Source organism: Bubalus bubalis, chromosome 13 (genome assembly GCF_019923935.1).
Source record: "Bubalus bubalis isolate 160015118507 breed Murrah chromosome 13, NDDB_SH_1, whole genome shotgun sequence".
Lineage (NCBI taxonomy): Eukaryota > Metazoa > Chordata > Mammalia > Artiodactyla > Bovidae > Bubalus > Bubalus bubalis.
Window position 1 is genome coordinate 3,191,511 of NC_059169.1, and position 19,120 is coordinate 3,210,630.

Below are 19,120 nucleotides of genomic sequence, written 5' to 3' on the forward strand. Positions count from 1 at the left end.
ATTTTCTACTTCTGGTCCATCAGTGATATTTCTGACAGCCATGCTGCTTGAGACCAGAGTCTCCATATGCTGAAGGGGAGTCTTCTGCATGCGGTTAATGTTGCTGCGCCTTCAAATCACAACCCTGCCATTATCGAGCCCTTCCCCCGGCTGTCCGTAAAAGTTTAAATTATCAGCATCATATGAGATGCCTAGACCAGGACTAAGTGCAGACTCTATGAAGAAGTCAGATCCTCCTACCCTTTTCCATCAGAAGAAAGAAACAGATATTCCAGAACGAAGGCAGGAAGGAAATCCTGGCAGGCAGTGAAATAAGGGCTGACAAGCTCTCTGAACTCAAGAAAGTCTTCATCCAGCAGTATACATTGAGGAAATGAGAGAAGGATTTTAAGAATTCAAGTGCAGTCACATGAATATGGGGTTCTCAGAATAACCATAGGCATTTTGCATGAATGAAACAGAAATAGAAAGCCTATTCTGGCAAAGCTTTGGCGTAACTAATCACAATCAGAGAAAATAAATGGAGATGGGGCTTGAAAAAGTGACTGAATCTCTCAACTAATATTCAAAAAAAAAAATAAATTGAAACATAGGAAAACCACAAAAGCTATGAATCTAATTTTCTATCTTATTCTTATAAAATTAAAGTTCAGCATCACTCAAGTCATCCAGTGGTTGAACTTTCAAAAAAAAAAAAAATATATATATATATATTAGAATGTTCCTGGCAGTCTAGTGGTTGGGAAGTCATGCTCCCAGTGCAGAGGGCGTGGGTTCGATCCTTGATCTGGGAAGCAAGATGCCACAGGCCTTGCATCCAAAACAAACAAATAGCATGGGAAAGTGAGGAATAAATGATTTCTAAAAAGTTAGCCTGCTCTTCTATGAGTTCAGAGAGTTCTAAACAGTTCACAGTTGATGATTTCATAATGTCACTTGAAAGGTCATATGGTTCTCTTCTGAAAAATCTTCCTATAATAATAAGCAACTAAGCAAACCCCACGGTTTTTATGATGACTCGCAGTGCAGTTCCTCTTAGGCTAAGTTTCTGTAAAATGAAGACTTGTTCTTACCAATGAGCTAAGTGCCTTACTGTGTGTTTTCCTGTAGAGTCCAAGCCCTCCAAATGATTCTGTTTCAAGCTAAACAGTCCTTATTTCCTTAATCTTTTTTAATTCATTTATTATAGCTGCCACATTCCAGGATTTGAAAGGAACACATTTCCAGTGACATACACTTCTACTATAAAAACAAAATATATATATATATATATATATATATATATAAATTCTTGAGGGACAAATTAGACAAAACTAGGCCAAATTAAACCTCTTACAAGATTAAGGACGTATCCAGTCATAGTCTTCATCCTAAAATGCTTCTGCTTAGGATCGTAAAAAGGGAGAAGAAAGCAGTGTGGCGGGATTGTGTTTTCTAAAAGGATGTGTTCAAGTCCTAACCCTAAAATCTGTGACAGATCTTATATGGAAATAAGGTCTTTGCAGATCAAGGTGAGAGGAGGCTGTATCGTGTTAAGGTAGACACTAAACCCTATGACTGGTGTCTTTATAAAGGGGTATTTGGATGCAGACACATAGGAACGAAGGTCCTGTGATAATGCAGCCAGAGATTAGAGTTGCTGCTGCTGCTAAGTCGCTTCAGTTGTGTCCGACTCTGTGTGACCCCATGGACTGCAGCCCACCAGGCTTCTCCGTCCATGGGATTCTCCAGGCAAGAACACTGGAGTGGGTTGCCATTTCCTTCTCCAATTCATGAAAGTGAAAAGTGAAAGTGAAGTTGCTCAGCCATGTCCGACTCTTAGCGACCCCATGGACTGCAGCCCACCAGGCTCCTCCATCCATGGGATTTTCCAGACAAGAGTACAGGAGTGGGATGCCATTGCCTTCTCCAGAGATTAGAGTAGGGCATCTCTAAACAAAGAACACTAAGGACTGCAAGGGGTCTCTAGAAGCTAGGGGAACCCACAGAAGAATTCTTCCCTAGAGCTCACAGAGGCAATGCTTACTGCGTTGCCCACATCTTGATGTTAGACTTCTGGTCTCCAAAATGCAGGACAATATGGTTCTTTTATATTTAGCCATCAAGCATGTGGCGATTGGTTAGGGCAGGCACCAAGACCCACGGGAAAAAGGATCAACTTTGGACAACGATCTTGGGTTCAAATCTATACCGTGTTTTCTGGACTATGGCAACTTGCTTAATATCTTTGAGTATCAATTTGCTTGCCTGTGAAATCTTGAGGGCTTCTGTAAAAAGCCAGGTACATAATAGAAAAATCACTAAGGAATTATATGATTTTTATCAATAAAGTGAAAAAGCAAAATCATTCACTCTTACGCTTATATTCTAGTATGCATTCTAACAATCCTGCATAATTTCTTAAAATCTTTGTTAGAGATAAACCAATCAGAAAGGATTCCAATTCTAAAATAATTACAGTATGTGTAAGGACCCATGTCTATGTCTGAGCTATAACTTAAGACAATGACAGCAAAATAATTCCAGTGATTTTATACTTAAAGTTTGCACTTTCCTGGAAACACAAATGTTGTAGGCACCTTTTTGCTAGATTCTAACAAGAGAAGAAGATTCAATATAAGCCATATATCCGTACTATCATATGCCTGGTTTGGCTGAACATTAGGAAAATGAATTGAGAGAGAAGACAATAATCATCAAACTATTTAGTTAGCTCTGACTTGTGAGGTATCAAGGCATACAATTCCCAAGAAAAAGGTTAGAGGAGTTCAGTTTGGTATGATATCTACACAAATTGTTTTACTACCTATACAGTGACCCACAACCTCAGTCTCCTAATTATCTTGTAATTCCAGGCAAATAAGTGCTGACATAAACACACGTATTTTTTCTCAACTGAAGTATCACATACTATCAAAGAGTATTAGTTAAGTATGTAGACTTTTCTACGTCTGGATACTTAGTTAAGTATCTAGACTTCTCTATGCCATCAAATCTCTTCAAACGGTAACAAACTGGATCGCTTTACTTACTAATATAAGCAGCAGGACAACGTCAGGGTTGTCACACGCACAGGCAATGTGCATCGGTGTCCAGAAGTCTTCATCCTGGTGGTTGACATTGGCCCCTCTGTCAATCAGGATCTCTGCGATGAAGACATTATCATACCGAGCACACTAAAAAAAAGAAAGAAAGAAAAGAAAATATACTATTGCAATAAACCATGATAGGCTTGCTCCTATTCCAAATTTCTTTTCTACATACAGAAAACTTTAGTGCCAATTATGGAAGCTGGGAGGTGGAGCTCAGCTGGCGAGGAATTTGCTCCCCTTTTGTACAAACTTACAAGGAAAGAAGCTTATGTAAGAAAGGAAAACCGCATCTATGGACAGTAGAAAGGAAAAACAGACTAGGTATTATAGAAGACAAGATTAGTGACTTAAACGCAGTAAAAACTATATGACATAAAACAGAGAGAAAAATGACTAAATAAATGAACGGAGTATCAGTGAGTTGTAGGAAAACGTCAAACTGACTGACTGATAACCCAATAGACTGACAACATTGGAAATGGGGACTACAGGATAAATTTCTGGTTTTGTCATTATTTAATTACCTTTAAAATCAGCAATTAGAAGACAGCCTAATTTTTAAGCTTCCCTGGTGGCCCAGCGGTAAAGAACCCACCTGCCAATGCAGGAGAAACAGGTTCAATCCCTGGGTTAGGAAGATCCCCTGGAGAAAGAGATGGCAACCCACTCCAGTATTCTTGCTTAGGAAATCCCGTGAACCAGAAGAGCCTGCTGGGCTACAGTCCCTGGGATCCCAAATAGTTGGACAAGATTGAGTGACTGAGCAGAGCAGGAAAGTGATTAAAACACTTGGAATTTAAGCTTCTAATAAAAACACAGTTCACAGTATTTTTGCATTAATTTCTTTTACTGCATAGAAACATACATGTTTTAATGTTCAAGCAATGTGTAAACAGAAAGAGTTAAAAAGAAAAAGGAGATTCTGCCTCCTCTCCCATTTGGGTCACTGATAAAAATTCCTTATCTACTCTTCAAGATTTTCTCTGCTGTTGAAAAAGATTCTCCCCCTCCTCCATCTATCTGTCTTGAGTCTAGAAAATGTACTATTCTCTAACCTGTTTTTGACATTTAACAATATGCCCTGAGCATATTTGCGAATCTGTTGCAGCTTGTTTCCATTATGCTCATGTGTGTGCTCACTCAGTCGTGTCTGACTCTTTGCAATTGTATGGACTATAGCCCACCAGGCTCCTCTGTCCATGGGATTTCCCAGGCAAGAATACTGCAGTGGGTTGCCACGTCCTTCTCCAGGGGATCTTCGCAACCCAGGGATTGAACCCAAATCTCTTGTGTCTCCTGCATCAGCAGGCGGATTCTTCACCACTGAGCCACTTGGAATTCCACTGCAATGGACTTCTGCTGTCATAGCACAGAATCAAAAGAATCCACATTTCATACTCCAGTCAAGGGTGTTTCCTTAGAACCAAGAGCTCCTTCTCAACAGTTTATACATTAAAGGTCTGAACTTATTAATAAAACTCCAGACAGCATTTCAGCAAAGCCCTTTGTGACTCTGTTTTTAACTCCATACATAGCACCTTTCCTTCCAAAGAGTTAAGTCTGAGTTTTTTCTATACCGCCCTCAAGAGACTAAATCCCTGGGGTGGAAAAGATTGTTACTTGTTTTCATTATTTTTCCTCTGATAGTAGCTGACACCTGCCAGAGATTTGATTCATCAATTACTGAATACAAATAGGCAAATTCAGACTTACTGAAAGCTTATTAAAACATGTTAAAACTAAAGACTGCATACGATGAAAAATATTAAAACCTGTGTATCAATTATCGAGGGCTTCCCCCGTGGCTCAGTGGTAAAGAATCTGCCTGAAATGCATGAGTCCCAGGAGAGAGATGTGGGTCCAGTATTCTTGCTTGGAGAATCCCATGGACAGAGGAGCCTGGCGGGCCACAGTCTATAGGGTTGCAAAGAGTCAGACACGACGGAAGCAACTAAGCCCTCAACATGCATCAATTATCCACCTTTAACACGTATGGAATTATTCTTCTCCAACTTCACAGTTACTGGGCATTTCTAACAGAGGTCTTCCAGAAATCTCACTTAGACTCAGATACTCAGTGAATAAATGGAGTTAAATAAATGAAACTGGAAAAGCTCAGCAACTTCCACAGCTTTTTCCTGATGCCCTGCATAAGCATGCGATGTCTTTTTCTCAAAGATGTTGATCTAAGAATATATAATTAGAATGTTGGTGCTGATAAAGCATCAGGACTCATAATGCAGGATACCCAAGAGGTGGGGTGAACACAGAGCTGCTCACGCTTGACATTTTCAAGGGCGAAATTGCCTTTTTCGGTACCGAAGGCATTTTGAAACCCTGTAATTTTGTCTCTCTGGCAACCTGCAATTTTTTATTTGTTTTCATTTACTCAGTAACCCCCGGAAAAGGAGGTTCAGTGCTGAGCCCACATTCCTGCAGCCGTCAGGAGGTTTCCTTACATGTATTCCAGCTTCAAAGCCTCTTCATCTTAGCCTGACAACCAAAGTCTAACAGTACAAAGATGCAGAGTATTTGCACTGGATTCAGAGCTAATTGAGTGCTTCCTGTTCACCTCATCACCTTCATCTTCTCATTTCTTCTTTCTTCTAATTCTACCATTTCTGAATCTTTTTACTCTGCTCCCTGGGCTGTCTCATTAGGCAAAGATCCCTTCTTATAGTTCATCCATCCATCCACCCATCCCTTCATCCACCCATTTATCCTTTTAGGATGTACTGAGTACCTACTATGCATCACAGGCTAAGGATACAAACATATTTAAGACATCACAGTTTTTGAAAATTTACTCTAGCAAAGAGAAAAGGCACGTTCTCCACTCATTACAATCCGTTATGACAAGATTTATAGCAGAAGCAAGGACCATGTGTGATGAGATCTTGGATAAAAGAGTAACTCAGTCTGACCGGGAGGGCAGAGGAGGCTTCAGAACTGGCCTCTGAAGGTGGCCAAGTGATGCCATCTTCTTCCTCTTTCCTATCACCTGCTTATCGCTCGTGCAGGTCTGCTGTAATCAGTTTATTTCTCTGTCTTTCTGAAAACTCCACTCTAAATAAGACTGCTTGCATCTTAACTCGTAATATCTATCACAGTATCACATTAATTAATTAAGCAATTAAGGGGTTAATGTGGCTCCCCAACAAATCAACTGAGCACCTCTGAGCGCCAGGACGCCCGTAAGTGCTACAGATGTGATGAAACTGGCCAAGTCCGAGCCAGCCCACAGTCTGGTAAACAGAACATAATCACCCTGAGCCTATAATCTGTTTGGTGGCGACTGTGTGATAAGAAAGGAGACAAACAACTACATAAAAGTTGAGCTGATTGTGGGCTGGTGGGGGTGGGTTACCATATCCTTGGGGACAAGCCCTGGGAGAGTGTTTTCGGTAGATGATTTTTGAGCAGAGATGCAAAGCAAGCAGAGGAGGGAGCCATGTGGATTTCACTGGAAAGTGGAGTAACAGAGAGCACGGGGGGCTGGGGTTGGTGGGCCTGTTAAAGGATCAGGAGGGGCAGCAGAGGTCCCTGGACATGTGGGCACGGAGTGTGAGCTCATCCCGCGTGGCCATCGGCGGAGCTCGGGGTCTTCCCTGAGCGGGAAGGGAAGTCTCTGGGACATTTTGACAGAGGAGTGACCCAGCCTGGCTGCTGTGGGGGACACAGAATGCAGGCTGGACACAGATGGGGCCATGGAAGTGTGCGAGGAAGCTGCAGGCCCAGGGGAGAGGGCGGTTTAGGGGAAGACTGTTTATCCAGGTGAAGAGAGACGGCAGCATCCTGGCCGTATTTCAAAGGTCAAGAAAGCAACCGCTGCTTTGCTGATGGACAGGATGGAGTTCTATGTGCTCAATAAAGTTGGACACAGTATGTGTATATGAAGAAGTGGTCATCCTCCTCTGCTTCTTTCTCTCCGTCTGTCAAACACACACACATACACACACGCACAGAGAGTAAAAATACATTACATTCTTATCTCTTGCACTACTATTGGGAATGCAAATTGATATAGTCACAATGGAGAAATGGAGGTCCCTTAAAAAGCTAAAAATAGAACTACCATGTGATCCAGCAATCTCATTCTTGGATATATACCCAGAGAAAGCCATAATTCAAAAAGACATACACGTCCCAGTGTTCATGGCCGCACTATTTACAATAGCCAGGACATGGAAACAAACTACATGTCCAGTAACAAAGAAATGGATAAAGAAGACGTGGGCCATAAACACAGTGGAATATTACTTAGCCATGAAAAGGAACAAAATTTCATCATTTGTAGACATGGATGGACCGTCAACAATGAATTGACATGATTTTTTTCCAAAGAAAATATCTGTCTGCCACTAGTCCAATGGAATATGCATTCTCTGAAAACTTAACCTAGGTATCGCTGGGAAACTTACTGTGGAAAGACTACAGTATTTATAGATAGAAGGTCAGAGTTGAAGCCCTGGTACTAATTACTGCTGTGTGAGTTTAACTGTGTTCCTCAGCTGCTTACCTACTAAGGTAGATAAGCCTAGGCCCACACCCACAGATCTGCTATGAATATAAAAAAAAGTCAAACGAGATGAAAGTACATCATAAATACTACAATGCAGGGCATGTATTGATTAATATCTAACATATCAAAATCACTTTATGGTTTGAAAGTCATTTGATCATCACAATTCATACTTTGAAGTCCTGTTCATCATAGTAAATACTTTGAAAGTTATCAGCTTGTATAACATCTCCAACTCACAAATGGGAAAAAAAAAAAAAAACGAGGCTCTGTGAGCTTAGAAGTCTCCTGAAGCTTAATGGAAAGGGTACATGGACCCCATGTGATCACACAGAGGGGAAAAAAGACAAAGCAGCTGGCACGTGACTTACTTCCCTCCTGCTCACGTTCTGAAGGGGGACACAGAGGGAGGGGTCGGTGCCCCCAAGAAAAGAAGGCAGGGCCAGGGTGGTCTCCTCGAGAACATGCAGACTGCTGGACCTCTTGGTAAGGATGCCGGTGATACTGACCAAGAAGAGAATCTTATCTCCAGGAAGTCCTTAGTCTAAGACTGCTTGTTACAGCCAAACCTGGGACCCAGAACTAATGCGCCACATGGCTCCTTGGAAATGTCATGTAATCCAGGTAATGATGTGAGGATAAAACAGAGACTTCACAGCCAAAACACCCTAGAACCAATGCTGGAGCGAGGTGGCTTTCTAAGGATAGAACAGAGACTTCACAGCCAAAACACTCTAGAAATCTCTTTCCATCTCAATCTGTGCTGGAGAGAAATGGCTTACATGCTTCAGCTGTGTTCCCCATCCAGATTCTGAGTTATCGTTCTACTCTGCTGCATGTGTAGTATGACTGCCTGCACCCTGGGTAACCCCCAGGCTTTGGCAGACACAGGTTTCTCTTGCTGGCAGTGGTTCTCAACCTTGCCCATAAATTAGAATCACCTGGGGGAGCTCTGCACCACCCCAAAGTTCAATCGACACCCCAGAAAAGTGAAGTCAGAATCTCCAGGCTGGGCTGTCACCAGAAGGTAGATGTTGGCATCTTACAGCTGCCAGGTGACTCTAGGAGGCAACCAGGCTCAGATCCAGCCCCAGGTTAGAGAGCTTCCATCTGATCGATGCGTGACCTCCCTTAACATGGTTTGTGCTAAGTGAAGAAATGCAGTATTTTTAAAATACTGGTACACAATTATAAATTAGGCTTTTATATTAATCTGGGCATTTTTTCAAAATCATGTCTTATGCTTAAAATTAGTCCTAAAGACCACTAAACTGAATAGTTATTAACATCTTCCTTTACTTAAGTTTTGCCCTTAACTGAAACAGCAAAAATTTCTTGCATGTGAAACGGCTGTATTTATTTGTTTATGTGGTTATTTACTTGTTTATTCACTTAATCGTTCCCTGCTTGTTTCCACAAGAATGTAGTAAAGTTTTATGCACATTTATATTATCCAGGCCATGAGCAGAGAATTGTAAAAGCTCAATGGGACAAGAAAGTAAATAAAAGAAAGGACGGCTGCCTAATGCTCTTTAATTGATACAATATTATTCTGCTTATTTGTTGAATACAATTCATGTTCAAAAGGATCTTCTTTAATGCAGATACGCAAACTCCATTCACTAAAGATTAGCTGGCTCAACAGTAAAGAAGCTGTGTCTTCCTATTTCTGACCAACAATACGGTTCTCTGGGCCATATAGTTTATCATTCAAAACCGTTCAATTAGATAGCATATTCAAAAGCAGAGACATTACTTTGCCAACAAAGGTCCGTCTAGTCAAGGCTATGGTTTTTCCTGTGGTCATGTATGCATGTGAGAGTTGGACTGTGAAGAAGGCTGAGCGCCGAAGAATTGATGCTTTTGAACTGTGGTCTTGGAGAAGACTCTTGAGAGTCCCTTGGACTGCAAGGAGATCCAACCAGTCCATTCTGAAGGAGATCAGCCCTGGGATTTCTTGGGAAGGAATGATGCTAAAGCTGAAACTCCAGTACTTTGGCCACCTCATGCGAAGAGTTGACTCACTGGAAAAGACTCTGATGCTGGGAGGGATTGGGGGCAGGAGGAGAAGGGGATGACAGAGGATGAGATGGCTGGATGGGATCACTGAGTCGATGGACATGAGTCTGGGTGAACTCCGGGAGTTGGTGATGGACAGGGAGGCCTGGCGTGCTGCGATTCATGGGATTGCAAAGAGTTGGACACGACTGAGCAACTGATCTGATATATTTCACCCTGGGTTGGGAAGATCCCTGGAGAAGGGAAAGGCTACCCACTCCGGTATTCTGGCCTGGAGAAGTCCATGGACTATACAGTCCATGGGGTTGCAAAGAGTCGGACACGACTGAGCAACTTTCACTAACTCACTATTGACAGAGAGAGGGAGAGAAAGAGAGAGAGAGAGATGAGGTCGTTGGTGGTTCAGGGGTAAAGAATCCTCCAGCCAATGCAGTAGACAACAGAAGACATAGGTTCGATCCCTGGATCAGGAAGATCCCCTGGAGGAACAAACGGCAACTCACTCCACTATTCTTGCCTGAGTAATCACATGGACTGCAGCCCACCTGGCTCCTCTGTTCCTGGGTTGCAAAAGAATCAGACACGACTAAGCAACTAAACAACAACAATTTACAAACTATACTAGGAGTAATTAACAAGCATCAACATGTCACTATTCAGGCCTGTTCATCTGAAGCACATCACTGCACTGGTCGTCTGATACAAGTGCATTCCGCTACGGAGTTTGGCGTCCACAGTTGGTTCCCCTTCCACCGCGTGTCACCCACTCCCACCCGGGCATCACAGCTCTTACCAGATGGAGCAGGGACCCTCCGGAGGACACAGGCATGTGGGGGTCGGCCCCCTCCTTCAGGAGCTGCAGCACTGGAAGAATGAGAGAGGGGAGTTACAGCACATCTTTGTTCCACACTGTGAACCAGAAGGTGCAGCGTTTCATGCGTGTCTAAATCCCAAACAGCCATGAAAGCAAAGAAGATGCACGAATCGCCGTCCAACCTTATTTTGGGGATTTAACCTTGGCAGCGTTTCTCGTCACACTGAAACCCGTTTCTTGGTTTGCCAACATCATCACCTATTTCAGCCCGTGAATTATTCCCAAAGGGGACCACACTCTTACAATTTATTATTTCAAAATGCCTGGCTTACGCTTCTATCATAGATCAAGGAGAAATAAGCAAAAAGAAGGGAATCACTTCACTCAGCTCATGTATGCTTTAGCTCACTCTTATTTTTTTAAACTCATTAGGACTCATTGGCTTAAAACAATAAAAGCTGACACTTTGCACATTAAACTTTCCTTCGTGCAATTACCCCTTGGCCCCACTTCCATCATTCTCCCAAAGCCATTTGTAGCTAAATTAGCAATGTCAGACAGCTCAAAATAGATGCCACTCGTCAGGATAACGGCACAGCTGGAAGGTGACCCGTGTTTCCATTTGAACAGCAGAGGTGGGCCGGGTAGGGCGTGGAATGCAACAGGCCTTGGGAGACAGATTGTGTTGCTAATACATCTTCTGTGACACTCTGTGGGCTCCAAGAGACCCATCCATTCCCCAAGACACTATTCCAGTTCCCACTGTTAAGAGCAGTATCGTAGTTTTCATAAAGAGCCATGCATGCCTTGTCCACAAATAGATAACTAAAGCAACAGTTCTTCAAGTTTGTTATTATACAGAACTGTACAAAAATGACTAAGATTCAAACTCATACTTTCTAGAGCAAACTTCTTTCCACTAACTTTCTCTGTAACTTGTTCATGTTATTAGAACACAGACACAGTCCTTGTCACCCCACTTGACATACCTGTCACCCCAAGTCTTGACTGTGTTCCAGTCTCTGGTTTGTTACCATCTTCCCCAACTTTAACTGCACATCACAGAGGACAGACACAGCTCCTCTCACACCACTTTCTCTCCCAGACAGTCTCTTCCGAGACGCTTGCATGAGGGATGAAGAGGAGGCGTGCCAGCCCCACGGGCCTGACAAACCCACACCCAGCCCAGTGCAGTCTCCAAACAGCCTCTCCTGAAATGGGAGCATCCCTGTCCAAATCTCTCTCCTTGGGAAAGTCCGATGCATTCCTGCTCTCAGACCAACAGTGACATTTGGCCTGGCTCCTTGACCTCACAGCTTGGTCCTCCCAGTCCTCTTCCACAAAGAAGTGTCTCCATAGAAGCATGTCTACATTATTCATTCACCCAACAGCTTTGCTTGATGATGTTCTTTCTTTAATAATTTAACTCTTTTTGTAACCTAGACAAAGGTATATACCTGGCATTATATGGGTCATCCATTTGCAGACACAGGTATCTCCCTTGTCTGCCCTCTACAGGATAGTCCAGGAAGGTGAGGCCTTGGCTTCTCTTCCCATCTCTGAGCTGCTATGAACCACCCTGTTCCCCGGCTGTATGTCAACGGGCTCCCTTGCTCCCTTTCTCAGTCTTCTTCTGCACATACATGTAGTAAGTGCATGCATGTCTTACTCCCTCATATACTTCCCACTCTTAATTTTAGAAACTGTGTTCATGAAAACTGAAAGTTCCTTAACTATATTTACCAATAGTTTTCTCAGAATGAAAATAGCACTTTTACCCTAATAATTATTGCTTAACAAATGAAATTATTCATCTTGAACTGGCTGAAACCTCCTTGGTGCTTTATGGTCTTTACAACAAAGAACTTGTGTTGGTTTGATCGCACTACCAATAGTGAGGAAGATTATATGTTACTAGTTAAAATGTTAGTAAAATGCTATTATATTTCTACAAAGAACCCACCATGCACACATGTGGTGAACTATACATTATATAAATCAGTGATACACTGGCCTTGCAGTTTGACCCATTTGAGACTGAGCCCCATTGGAAAAGCTAATGGACTTCTCTCTACGTCTTAGTTTTCTGTTAGCAAAATAATAGACAATTTTTGGACTCCCACGATGAGCGTGTAGTGTGAATTCAATGGAATAACACATATAGCAATCTGATCAAGCTTCCTGGCCCTGGTCAGGGGTCACTAAATGGTTTTTATTAGCAAAACCACAGTTTAAGTTATGAAACCAATAATCATGTATCAATAAACACATACCTTAAGGTTTATTCTAAATTTTCTCAAAACTTTCTGATTATTAAATGCTGAATTTAAGTATAGGATGTAAGCCAATGCAAATTTACCAATATTTATTGAAAGAGGAGTATACAATTTATCAGGCAGAATAAAGGGGCAGAAGAGGCCAATGGAGGAGATGATGGGAGAATGATGAGCAAGGGGGGAGCAAGCAACAGTCAGGAGTAGAAGGCTGTGTGTGACTTGGAGGAATGTGTTGTGGGATATTTTACATTACACTGCAAGATGCGGGCATCATTCTGTGGCCAATGAAGAGGATCATAGCCTATTAAGCAAAGAAGTAAAAAAATCCTTAGGTAGGTGCTATGGACTAAATGTTTGTGTTTCCACAGGAGCAGGTGGGCCACAATGATGTGCTGGTGAATGCTCAAGGATGGATGGAGGTGTCTAGATGATGGATGGATGGATGGGCTGGTGGATGGATGGAGGGATGGGATGGTGGATGGATGGATGGATGGGCTGGTGGATGGATGGATGGATGGGATGGTGGATGGATGGATGGATGGGCGGGCAGATGGATGGATGGATGGGATGGTGGATGGATGGATGGATGGGTGGGTGGATGGATGGTTGGGCGGGCGGATGGATGGATGGGCGGGCGGATGGATGGATGGGTGGGCGGGCAGATGGATGGATGGGTGGGCAGATGGATAAGCATTTAGGAATTTGCTGCTGTATAGGCTGTGCAGCCCACAATTTGTTGTAAGTTCCATATAATCAAATGATTCTCACAAAATGATTGTGATTTTTACTTAACATTTGTATCCACACAGTCAATCTTTGTTTCCAATTAATGAGTGGGACCTTAATATTCTGGTTGATATTTTCACTGAAATTAATGAGTATGAGCCAGGGATCAGGAAACTCTGGCTGTCAGGCCAAATCTGTCAGCATACAGCCCTTAAGCTAAGAATGACTTCTACAGCTCTGAAAGGTGTGTGAGGAAAAGATAACAATTTTTTAAAAAAGACAAAAAATCCAAGAAGAATGTGTAACCCAAATTGTATGTGACCCTTAAAGTTTAAAATACTTGCTAACTGACCTTCACAGAACACGTCTGCTGGCTTCTGAGTAAGACTGAAGTGAAACAGTGAAGGATGTCAGAACTTCAGGAATTTATAAACAACCTGAGCGACATCTTTGCTAATCAGATATTAGTTTCTGAACAATGTAATCATATTTTATGACATCTTTGTGCTTTTCACAATATAGTGGCCACTGACGCAGTACATTTTAAAGTACAACCTGCATCATCAACAGTTTCTCCACCACTTCTTGGATTCTACCAGTCAGGATAATAATTCAAGCTCCGATTTCTAGCACTGGCCAGTTCTTTTGGTGTAAATCTCCCACCATGGCTGAGCCCAAGCTACCAGGGTGTGGTGTCACTGAACCCAGAGTTTGGAGGCTATGTGACTCAGCTCACAGTTCTGAGGCATTTCTATCACACAGACAAAAGAGACAAAACGTTGACAGCAAAAAAGGAGAGGGAATGTAGAGAACTGATTAGGAAGCGATGAGCTTTGAGTTTTACCTTTGTGTTTATTACGATCTAAGTATGGCACCCCACTCCAGTACTCTTGCCTGGAAAACCTCATGGACGACGGAGCCTGGTAGGCTACAGTCCATGGGGTTGTTAAGAGTCGGACACGACTGAGCGACTTCCCTTTCACTTTTCACTTTCACGCATTGGAGAAGGAAATGGCAACCCACTCCAGTGTTCTTGCCTGAAGAATCCCAGGGATGGGGGAGCCTTGTGGGTTGCCATCTATGGGGTCACATAGAGTTGGACATGACTGAAGCAACTTAGCAGCAAGTAATAATGAGTTAATTACAATTCAGTACTTAATTTTAAGTTTATATACTTTAATTGTTAATATAGGTTTGCTTTTTTCTTAAAAACTGTTTTACATCCAACCCATTAATTGCTGACATTTCAGCACTCGGCTCTCAGGGGCTGTGAGAATAGCCACCAGCATGGTACAGGAAGCACCACGGTGGAGAAGCGTGAGGTGGGTAAGGAACGGTGTCCGAGAATATCCAGGAACGACTGACTCTGCACCCAGCAGCTGCAGCGCACCCTTCCTGCCACAGTGAAACCAGTGAATAAACTCCAGCCCCCCTCACCCAGGCAGGCTTCAAACTCAGGAGAAAAAGAAGGCAAATCTGGCATTTTCTCCTCCTAGATACAAAGACCGTTTTCTTAAGCATTGTTCACCCTATCAGAACTAAAGTGGAACCACAGACTGGTTATGGGCTGGTTTGCCCCTAAACACCATGGATCCAGAGCAAGAATAAGACAGAATTGACTACTGACTAAAGAAAGAAACAGTACATGCCTCACATATACAAACAGCAGACTGTGCTACATTGTAAGCCTGTGCTAAGGGTTAAAAATGACATTGTAAGATACCCAGATGTAAAGATATAATAAAGAAAATATAAATGCATGGTAAGCACACACTGAGCTTTCCGAAGTGTGCAGGGATCTGATACTGCTCTCAGTGCTTTAGTATAAGAATTACTTTGATTCTCCCAACTCTGTGACACAAATACTCTACTTGCATACGTGTCAATGCAATTGATAAGGACACTGAGGCTTTTCAGCTATGTGATGGTAGCATGATGGGTGTAAAGCCCGTGGCTTCAAGGATTGTGTTCTTAACCGTGAAGAGCATCAGGACCCTTTACCTCTCATGTGACAAGAGACTGGAAGGGTCATCTCCAACTCGGGAGCAGCAACAGGATTCAAGATCTACAGCAATGTCCTGACAATTACCAATTTTGTGGGAACCTGTCCCAATTCAGGTTCAAATACTTTCTTCAAAAAGGTTCCAGTTCATAACAACTTTATAACAACGTGGTTGGAACTGACAGGCAAGTGAAAAGGCACCTTGACTCAGAGTCTGTTACAATAAAATCTGCAAGGAAACAGCTCAAGGAAAAACAGCCATCTGGGGACCAAACAGAATAATGAAGCCGAGGCTCCTTTTAGAGTGTTGCTGCTTGGAACCGATTCAGCATTTATTGTATATTTGTGGCTTCATCATCAAGCTGCCACAGAAGTTCCATCGCAATGTCTGTGTGGGGGCCATGATTTGATATTTAAAAAGAAACATTCAGTCTCTAAACCGTCAGCTATTGGGGTAAAAATGGATGCAAATCCATTGTCAATAGGATCTGCAGCTGTCTCCCCTGCACATCCCCACCATCACCAACCAGCACCACACCAATGGTGATGTCAGTCATCGCTGTAAGTGTCTAGACACGACAGATTTACCTGTGCTGAGGACAATCAGCACATCGATGATGGTAACTTGATAGCAACTTGACAACAGCAAGTGCTTTGCTGATCACAGGAGCTGGGGTGGACGTCTGATTGCACGGCCATCTCTGCTCGCACGTGGTTCTCGTGATAACAGGGGTTTTGTATTCACAAAGATTTCACATTTGAAATCAACAGGGTCAAGGAAGACTGAAACAAAACATTACTATGGCTTCTAAGTTGCGTCCTCATAGGAAGCCCTGCGAAGGAACATTCTCTAGAGTACTCAAGTTTAGAAATGTTGGTTACTAAGTAGTAACTGCATGCATACTAAGTCACTTCAGTCATGTTTGACTCTTTGTGACCCGATGGATCACAGCCCACCAGGCTCCTCTGCCCATGGGACTCTCCAGGCAAAAATACTGGAGTAGGTTGCCACGCCCTACTCCAGGGCATCTTCCCAACCCAGAGACTGAACCCGTGCCCCATGTCTCCTGCATCGGCAGGCGGGTTCTTTACCACTAATGCCACCAGGGAAGCCCAAGTAGTAACTCTTTTTTGGTAAATTTACCTGCTACAACTAATATCAGTGAGAACAATGAAAAATGAAGATATGAAGTGGCAAGGTGCTCCTTCATTCTACAGGACATTTTCTTATCAAAAAGCCAAAATACCTCCCTATCAAAACCCATAGCATTTTTTGTAGAAAAAAGACAAGCAGGTCCTAAAATTCATAGGAGACTCAAATAGCCAAAATAATCTTGAAAAAGGAAGAACGGAAAAAAGAAAAAGATAAAGCATGTGGGATGACTCAGTTTACAATTTCAAAACTTACTGCAAAGCTTTGGTAATCAAAACAGTGTGGAGCTGACTGAAGACAGATAAATAGACCAATGAAACGGGAACGAGAATTCAGAGCAGCCAAAAGGTGAAAACAACCCAAATGCCCATCAATGCCTGATGAGTAAAGAAAGGGAGTTAGAGCTACATAATGGAAAATTGTTTAGCTATGAAACAGGAAATAAATTTATGTTACAAGATCAATTCAGTTCAGTCGCTCAGTCATGTCCAACTCTTTGCAACCCCATGGACTGCAGCATGCCAGGCTTCCCTGTCCATTACCAACTCCCAGAGTTTACTCAAACTCATGTCCATCAAGTTGGTGATGCCATCCAACCATCTCATCCTCTGTCATCCCCTTCTCCTGCCTTCAGTCTTTCCCAGCATCAGGGTCGTTTCAAATGAGTCAGTTCTTCACATCAGGTGGCCAAATGATTGGAGTTTCAGCTTCAATATCAGTCCTTCCAATGAATATTCAAGACTGATTTCCTTTAGGATGGACTGGTTGGATCTCCTTGCAGTCCAAGAGACTCTCAAGAGTCTTCTCCAACACCACAGTTCAAAAGCACCAATTCTTCAGTGCTCAGCTTTTTTTTGTAGTCCAACTCTCACATCCAAACATGACTAGTAGAAAAACCATAGCCTTGACTAGGCAGACCTTTGGTGGCAAAGTGATGTTGCTGCTTTTTAACATGCTGTCTAGGTTGGTCACAGCTTTTCTTCCAAGGAGCAAGTGTCTTTTAATTTCACGGCTGCAGTTCCTATCTGCAGTGATTTTGGAGTCCAAAAAAATTAAGTCTCTCATGGTTTCCATTGCGTCCACATCTATTTGCCATGAAGTGATGGGACCAGATGCCATGATCTTTGAGTTTTAAGCCAAACTTTTCACTCTCCTCTTACACTTTCATCAAGAGGCTCTTTAGTTCTTCTTCGCCTTCTGCCATAAGAGTGATGTCATCTGCATATCTGAGGTTATTGATACGTATTGAGGTTAATGTTACAACATAAATGAATATTTAAAAACTAAGTGAGAGAAGCCAGACACAGTAAGCTATATAGTGTGTGATTTCATTTATATGAAATATCCAGAGGAAGGAAATTCATAAAGATAGAAAGCAGTCTGGTGGTTGTCACTGGCTGAGCGAGGGTGAAATGGAGATTGAGTGTCTAAAGAATTCAGCATTTCCACTTGGGGTGATGGCATGCATGTCCTAAAATTAAATAGTGGTGATAGATGCAGAACATCGTGAATGTGCTAAATGGTACATTTTAAAACAATGAAAATGGGCAGTTGTATTTTAGATGGATTTTATCACAATAAAAAGCTATAATCCTCCTACTGTGATGCTCTTATTGAACTTTATAACCTTCTTAAACCACATATGCTTTATTATATCTTTAACCTTTGTATGAAAGTGAAACTCAAAGTCAGTCATGTCTGACTCTCTGTGACCCCATGGACTATACTGTCCATGGAATTCTCCAGACCAGAACACTGGAGTCCAGGGGATCTTCCCAACCCAAGGGTTCAAACACATGTCTCCTGCATTGCAGGTGGATTCTTTACCAGCTGAGCCACCAGGGAAGCCCAAGAATACTGGAGTGGGTAGCCTATCCCTTCTCCAGTGGATTTTCCTTACCCAAGAATTGAACCAGGGTCTCCTGCATTGCAGGCGGATTCTTTACCAACTGAGCTACCAGGGAACCTATGCAAAAAATGTATATAGAATGAAAAACAGAAATAGTTTTATTTGCATAAATCCTATTTGTGTTTCTCAGTAACTCTGAAGCAGCATGGGAATAATTCTGAGTGATAATAAAGTCTTCTTATCTGTAAAATATCATTTTGGAAAATTTTCCTCCAATGTGCTGAAATAGGTATGTTTAGCCAAAAGGATGTACATAGAGAGCAGTTCTGAGTTCAGAAGTATAGTTTCTGGTCACTTAAGAATGACTCAGCAGGGGTGTTCAAGTCTAGCACCCTAGACACTACTTTTTACAGTTTTCAACTCAGCATCAAATAAACCACATGTTAGTCGTTACTTGACTCCGATATTTCCCAGGTTACTATTGCAATGTCTACCTTTTTTTCTGAGTCTCATTCATCAGTACAATTTTCTTTTTTATGCTCTGACCTGTATGCCATTAAGCATTTGTAACTGTTGTCCCCAGAGATGCTCATGTGGAAAAATATGTACCATGTGACACATTTAGGAAAGAGATAAACACTGCCCCTAAGAAATGATCAATTCCAAT

General features: G+C 42.4%; 1 protein-coding gene across 2 annotated transcripts in view; it reads right to left on the reverse strand.

The window, feature by feature from the left end:
* Nucleotides 1-19,120, reverse strand: part of MYO16 (myosin XVI) — a 517,517-nt gene that overhangs the window by 347,659 nt on the left and 150,738 nt on the right. For both annotated transcript variants that reach the window (XM_044927086.2, XM_044927087.2), the window contains exons 3-4: nt 10,427-10,497; nt 3,033-3,176 (exon numbers count right to left, since the gene is read on the reverse strand). In XM_044927086.2, the coding sequence (XP_044783021.2) occupies nt 3,033-3,176; nt 10,427-10,497 (215 nt within the window). The remainder of the gene's footprint in view (nt 1-3,032; nt 3,177-10,426; nt 10,498-19,120) is intronic.